Source organism: Clupea harengus, chromosome 9 (assembly GCF_900700415.2).
Source record: "Clupea harengus chromosome 9, Ch_v2.0.2, whole genome shotgun sequence".
Taxonomy (NCBI): domain Eukaryota; kingdom Metazoa; phylum Chordata; class Actinopteri; order Clupeiformes; family Clupeidae; genus Clupea; species Clupea harengus.
In genome coordinates, this window is record NC_045160.1 from 11,199,004 (window position 1) to 11,206,390 (window position 7,387).

Sequence of the window (7,387 nt, forward strand, 5' to 3'; positions counted from 1 at the left end):
CAGGGGGGGCAAGGGGGGGGGGGGGGGGGGGGGGGTGTATCTCCGAATCTGAGGGGCAGATTTTCCGCTTAAAGAGGGCGCTGGGATTGTGTTTCCTCCGGTGGACCCTGCTGCCGCTCCTTCCATATCCTTCTCTCCTGCCGCCCCATTTCTTCACGGCTCCCACTGGTATTTCCTGAAGTCTATTGTGCCGGGGCAAGTTTGATCCCTCTTCCAGGAGACCAGCCACTCTGCCCTTCGCTCTCTCTCTCTCTCCCTCTCTCCATCTCCCCCTTTCCTCTCCCTCGTTCCTCTCTCACAGACTTTCTCCCCCACTGCACCAAGCAGCTGAAGCTGCCTGTTTTTGTCCGTGCTGCCCCTTCTGAATGTGTTTTGTGTGTGAGCCTGTGTGTGTGTGTCTGTGTGTGTGTGTGTGTGTGTGTGTGTGTGTGTGTGTGTGTGTGTGTGAAGTCACTAGAGGTTTGTCTGCTCACCTCTGAAGCTGTGTGCGGTGCTTAGACTCGAGCTGCGGCGCGTCAGCAGACATCAGCATGGTAAGTGAAGCCTGCCGTTTGCCGGCGTTTGCTGTTCTGCCCATGTGTCGGGAATGCAGTCAGGGATATGAATGCTGTCACAGCACTTGCCTTCTCTCCTGTCTGCCTGTGTATGTGTCTGTCTGTGTGTGTGTGTGTGTGTGTGTGTGTGTGTCTCTGCGTCTGTCGGATAGTCTGTACCTCTCGCTGTGTGTGTGTGTGTTGGATTGTGTGTTCCTGTGTCTGTGTCTGCAGTCTGTCCTTCGTTTTGTCTGTCTGATTAGTGTGTCCCTCTGTCCTGTCAGACTGTCTGTCCCTCTGTCTTTGTGTCTGAGAGAAGAGGCTCAGTGTGATCGGTGAGAATATGAGTGGATATTAGCTCTGCACTCAGTCTGGTGGACAGCTGGCAGTCTTTCTGCCAAAGTTGTTTTTGTGTTGCGTCTGTGTGTGTGTGTGTGTGTGTGTGTGTGTGTGTGTGTGTGTGTGTGTGTGTGTGTGTGTGTGTGTGTGCGCACACATGTGTCCTCTCCACAAGCTTTACAGATAAGGTTAAATCGATGCTTCTGGTTGTTTTGCCTGCTGCCGGTAGAACAGAGGGTTTGGTCTCTCCCTGCATCAGTGTCACAGGTGCCGCGTCATTCCCAATATGTCGAAAATGGCACAGCGTGCTCCGGGGGAAAAAGACTATTTGAAGTGCGCTGATCATTACGCCACATGTGGCCCTGCCAAGGGCGATAAAAAGAGCTGTGCAGTAGGTGTATCTGTACATGTGTGGGACTTAACTGTGGGCACAAGCTGATATGAATCACATGCGGTCTCATCCTGTGCCTCCGACTGCTCTGAGAGTTGGTGTGTTTGAGATTAGGTCATGTGTTTATGTGGGTTTGAGTTAGGACCCCATAACCCTATCTGCACCTGGAGGACGTTATTGTAAAACACAAACTATAACTTACCACAGACTCATTTTATTGCTAAACTGAAACCGCATTTTTGGATGTGTTTTTTATTTTTTTGTCTTTGCATTGTTGTTTACAACTGCAAAGGCGAGTACGGATGGATAAATTGGCCCAAGGAAGGAAATCTGCAATTACTGTTGTCAACAGCCATTATGGCAGACTTGCTTATAAACAGTGAAACACACAGAGCCCATACTAATCTCCTACGGCCTCCAGGTATACCTCCTCACCTGTGGACTTTTGAGTTTGTATATTCCAGAACTTTTAAGGAATCCTCCAGGTGCTCTTGCTTAAACACCTGAGACATGCTTTAGCCTCGTACATCTGGGGCTTATTGCCTCTCACAGGGCCTTTGGTTTATGCAGCTGTTGCCCGGGTGGCAACATTTCTTTTAGTATTTCCTGTTTCATAGATGTGTAATTCATAGATATTTAACTCCTGTGCTGCCGCAGGCATTGAGACTTACACAATCCTATGAGGTATTGAGTTATTATTTATTTTGGTCTTTACATTTTTCAAGTCAGTAAAAGAAAGGAAATTATAGTTTGGATATGGAAAATTCTTTAAAAGGACCTGAGGTGGCTGACTTTGCTCGCTTATTCTCTTAAACAGAAATAAAAAAACAATCCTCTTCCAATGTTAATGCCTCAGCCAAACTCCAAATGTAGCAAGGGACTTGTGGAGTAATATCCTGGTTCACCTTAGCGGCAGAGGAGCGACTCCATTACTAGACAGGGTCTAAGTCAATGTCTTAAGTGTAATAGCTCCACTTTCCCATGAGTGTCCAGAGTAAAATACACCCCAGGCTTGAGTGCCTGTGTCTCGGGCTCCAGTCCTGAAATATTCACAAGTCTTCCAGGCGTGGGGCTCTGGCCATTGTTAGAGTGGTAGGTTCCAGTTACGAGGCAAGCCACAGGGAAACCTGCGTGGCATCCTAGCTGTCAGTCAGTCAGTTGGGGTTAACCATGCTGCAGGCACTGATGCTCCCCCCCCATTAGGCTCCATCACAGGGTAATGCTTTAACTGGGCTCCAGAGAGCTGATCTCACATCTCCCAGAGGGGATTCAGGGGAAACCAGAGAGCGGGGCTGAGACTGGGTAACTGACAGCTGGACTAAACACGGGGGATAAATATACATCATCCGTGACACTTGGTGAAGACTCAAGGTGTTTCTAGAGCTTCTTAGCCAAAACACCTCTGCCTCCTCAGACGACATCTGATAGCCCATATTTTTCCAACTCGGCTGCCATGTGTTCTATATCCTAACACATAGCCCAGAGCACAAAGCATAAAGCGTAGGCTCTCAGTGCCCAGAACTGAAATATAAACATGAGCTCTTGCTGGGTGCATTATATTTGTTAAACATCAGAACTGAGGTAATACACTTACACAGTATTCATGCACTGTGAAATGCATTTATATCAGTCTGTCCTTGAAGTAAATTGTGTGACAAATATTGTTCTCACTTTCTCAGCCAGTAGTAACTAAAGACGTATTAGTTATCATTTAGTAATTAATTATACGTGACATTCCAATGGTAGGCATGTGATCATGCAGATCCCCAGGGGGTTGTCTTGAGCCATTATGTTTGGACACAGCTATGCTGGACCACCACTTAGATGTTTTGGTTGCGCTGATGCAGATGAGTCCCAGCTGACTGGATCACTTTCATCGCCAGTGTTTCCCATCCCTTTCACCTCTACAATAATATCCACCCGCAGAGTTAGGTGTTATGTAGAGTGACCGCCTCACCCACATTCTCTAGATGTACATGTATTCATAGCCCTCTTGTTTTTTTTTGTGTAACTTGGATTGTGTAACACAAATACACTTTGTAAAGACCTTGGGAGTTGCTAGCAAAGGCTTGATTATGTAAGCAGGTCTTGAATGTGAATTACTTTGGCTGACTCTGAGGTGACTCAGGTTGTTTGTGACCCTTTCTGAAGGGTCTGTTGTGCAGCTCTATTTTGGTTGTAGTCTGGAGTTTCAGTGATTGGTCTAAGTCCGACCCAAAAAGAGGAAGAGGCTGGGTCAGTCATAGCAGAATGACTCCCGCTTGCTCATATCTGTGACCACTAAATCACATCCTCAGGGATCGTCTGTCTGATGGAGATATTAAACTTCTCAGGGTCTTCCTGCCAAAGGAAATGGTCTTCATATCTCTTGATTATTGGCCCTCTTCTTTTTTTCTTTTAAAGAAAGTTCAGACACACTCTTTATGTTTGCATGGTCTCACACTTTCAAGAATATATCCACGCTCCTTTCCATGAATGATTTTCTGCCAGAGGTCTGTTTTGTATCACCCTTTCGGGAGCGTGAAGGATTAAGACCCGTAAGGGGCATTATCCCACAGATTCCTTTCTAATATTAGTGCTTTTGCTCTTTCCTCAGAGTGTGCTGGCTGTGGTATTTTTGTAACCTCCACTCCCTCTTCTTCTCTTTCCTCCTTGGCTCTGTCTGTTGTAAAAATGGAAATGAGAGTATTCGGCGTGGGGTATCGTCTGAAAGACTCGAATGGCAGGCGGGCAGGCGTTGTCAAGCCATGAGGCGTGGCTCAGAATCTTAAAGTAGCATTGTGTCTGGATGCCCTGCAAAAAAAAGAAAAGCTGTGGTTCTTCTGTACATCCCATCGACCATAAAACAGGGCTAAAACTGTGATGACCACTTTCCCACAGTGCATTTATTCCATTTCATCAGAACAAAGGAGAACAAAACACTGTAAAATCTAGGCTTGTAGGGCACTATTGTTCCAGAGATGTATGACATCTCCTAACAATAGTGTTTCTTTCAACATTTGATTACTTTGAACATTTATTGAAAGGTTATGTTATGATATGTTATGTTACGAAAGATTATGAGTTCTGTTGAAGGCCTGTATTTGGAAGGTTTATATTTGGAAATCGCTGTTTTGGACCCTCCAGTTACTTAATATAAGTGACCTGATGTGTGTCTGTCTGTCTGCAGAGCCAAAGGCATGACAGAGACAGAGACAAAGTGCTTTGCAGGCTCTCTCTCTAATGACATAATGGGATAATTGGGGAAAGGGAGGAGTGCTGTACTCTACCATGAAGATGAGCAACCTTTAACAGAAGTAAAAACAAAAGACATGACTCTTAACCCCACCCCAAAATAGTCCTCAGCACCACACACTAAAAAAACGTACTAAAAAAACTTCTGTCACAATTTATGAGAAATACTTTATATGAAGGCGTCTAACGTACTTAGTCATGGAATTGATTTTGTCAGTGTCATGGTATGTTTAATAACAAAGAGCAGATTATAATCTAAGCAAGGACAAGCCATTTGAGGTAATCCAGGGCAACAAGGAAAAGTATGATGGCAAGCCCAGACGATTACATCACCTGTTAGCCTATCTACTCTTTTATCAACCCTGGCTCCTAACAGCTTTAAAGGTCATATTCCTCACTCAGATAATGACATCCTGCTGGGTTAAATCCAGCATTGTGGTGGTGTGGCTTTTGCAATGAGGGATGCAGACCACCTGAAATGTGGCAATGCGATTTCACAAAATGGAGACCTCTGTTTCATGGTGTATAAGGTAACTGATGCATAACTCCAACAGATGTTTCTGTTGTTTTGACTACAACATGGTTGTTTTTGTCTTGAATGAGATCTGTCTGAGTTTTTTTTTTTCTCCAAATGTTTTTCATCACAAAAGCTGATTTCCTCATTGGATTAGAGCACAGTCCTTTGATTGTTAGGGAAATAATTATCCTGCTTGCCCTCTTCCACAACGTGGGGCTCATTGAAAACCAATAGACAGAGAAATCCTTGGTTTTATCCACTATTGTGAACTTTTATGGTTGAGCAGCAAGTCTAATTTCTACAGTATTGAGGTGCTATTTCAGGTCATTATTTTGAATTAAATCACTGATTGTTTTGTGGAAACAACAGTTGAAAGGAAATCCCTAGATGTAATTATGATATTTTGAATGCAACTCAAGCTATTCTGGGCAACTTTATTCTTGCCAAAGATTCTGTTATTATTACTGTGTGGATGTTTTACTTACTGGAACTTACTGGATACTGTTTCGCTAAAATAGAGTAGGATAAATATTGAAATTGTGATTTTTTTTATATAGGTCAAATTGGCATAATTGTCCTACACCAAAGGACAGCCAGAGGGTAATTTCATGCATTTCTTTCTGGGCCAACATAAGTTCCCTCTGAATGTCTACAAAAGAAGTTGAAAACAGCGTGTCATTATTTCCTTCTAAAAATCACTGCCTGTGGAGGTGAATGATGAATAATGCATCGGTACAGTTTGATCTGAATCATTCTGCATGCAAGAGTGAGTACAGTTGATTGTGGCAGGGTTGCAGTGTTGACCATATTTTCTACTGGACCGTGCCCACTTGTCATGGGGCTGCCTCAGTTTTCAGCAGTAATGCAGCTGTTGTAGTTTCTGACATGGCCCTCCTAGAAAACCGAAAAATTCAGTGTACTTAAAAGCTTGGAGTCTGTTAAGTGCTGTGATGTAATGAACACCAGCTCAAATGCCAGGCCTTCAGGACTATCTTTAGACGCAGTGCAGTGAGTGGGAATGCCTCTGATTCTCAAGTCTGCTGTTCTCCACCGGAGTTTGACTGAACTGGTGGGAGGCCTTTATTTCAGCGATCCCTCCTGGCCTCCCCCCATGCCCACTGCAGCAAGCGTCTCATCTCTGAGCCCACACAAGTGATCGTGGGGGCGCTGGAGGTGTTTGCCAGCGCGGGGAAGAAAAAAAAACGAATTCCTTTTTTGCTTTTCAACAGGAACATTAGACCAGGTCAGATAAAGAGTCCTAATTGAATGGGGCAGGAAGTCTGGGAAGTGTACTTAACCAGAGGCGCTCCATGCAAGGCCTCTGCAGAAGAGTGAAAATACGCTGTGGGGTATGTGGGAAAATGGCTGACAATGGATTTGAGAGGCAGAAACCATAACAATCCATCTCCTGTGACAAGTAGTAAATGACTTGACTTTTTTTGTGTTGTTGTTTTACCACTTCACACAAGCAGCGGAAAGAGGGAAAGAAGGAACATTGTTAATTTTCCTCAGTTATCAGAGCAGACGGTATTTAAGCAATGGCATGTGTTTATTTTTCAAGGCAGGAAAGAACTAATCAGTCTCATTGCTAACTCTTTTGAAGTTGTATTGCTATGACCTCACCTGGGACTCTCACAGTCTCCAGTCTTGAAAATCAATTATTCATTCCCGAAGAATCTGCTCTCCCCTAAGTGAACTGAACACCATGTACCTATACTGTACCCAACTCTGGCATTTACTATTGCAAGCATATTACTAATCTGAGTCTGTTACAGGCAATCCCCCCCTTGATATAAGGCATGCAGAGTAGTCACGTGTTGGTGCAATCCTAACCCTTGGGGGTGTTGGTTGTCCTTGGGTAATGGAGAGCCTCTGTATGTTACTGTCCCAATTTCCTCCCAGCGCTGGACCTTAGCTCTGTTATGTATAACGTGCCTAGCACGCATTGTTCTCACGGTGGCTCTTGGATTGTACCACCATTCTTCATTTTATTCCAGCTGAGGAATCATATTTGGCAGTTCATTTGTTCTCGTGTTCAGTCTAATGCAATGCTTGAATTCATTCAGTCGAGTTTGTGTGTGTGTGTGTGTGTGTGTGTGTGTGTGTGTGTGTGTGTGTGTGTGTGTGTGTGTGTGTGTGTGTGTGTGTGTGTGTGTGTGTGTGTGTGTGTGTGTGTGTGTGTGTGTGTGTGTGTGTGTGTGTGTGTGTGTGTGTGTGTGTGTGTGTGTTGGTTTTGGTGGTCAGAGTAACTACTGCATATGCCATGCCTAACCTTATCTAGAGCAGCAGATGGCGCCATGCTCTTTGTGCCAGTGTCCTTCACTGTCCTGGGCAGAGAGGGTACAGTCACTCAACAAGCTGTGTGCATTCGGT

At 44.6% G+C, this 7,387-nt stretch overlaps 1 protein-coding gene across 10 annotated transcripts in view; it reads left to right on the plus strand.

The window, feature by feature from the left end:
- The window catches only part of sept4b (septin 4b), a 50,182-nt gene that overhangs the window by 21,224 nt on the left and 21,571 nt on the right, over positions 1-7,387 (plus strand). Inside the window, exon 1 of one of the 10 annotated variants that reach the window (XM_031573374.2) lies at positions 447-533. The exons of the other annotated variants lie outside the window; for them this stretch is intronic. Within the exon in view, the coding sequence (XP_031429234.1) occupies positions 531-533 (3 nt within the window). The 5' untranslated portion in view covers positions 447-530. Of the gene's footprint in view, positions 1-446; positions 534-7,387 lie in introns of those variants that run through there. 10 annotated transcript variants of the gene reach the window in all.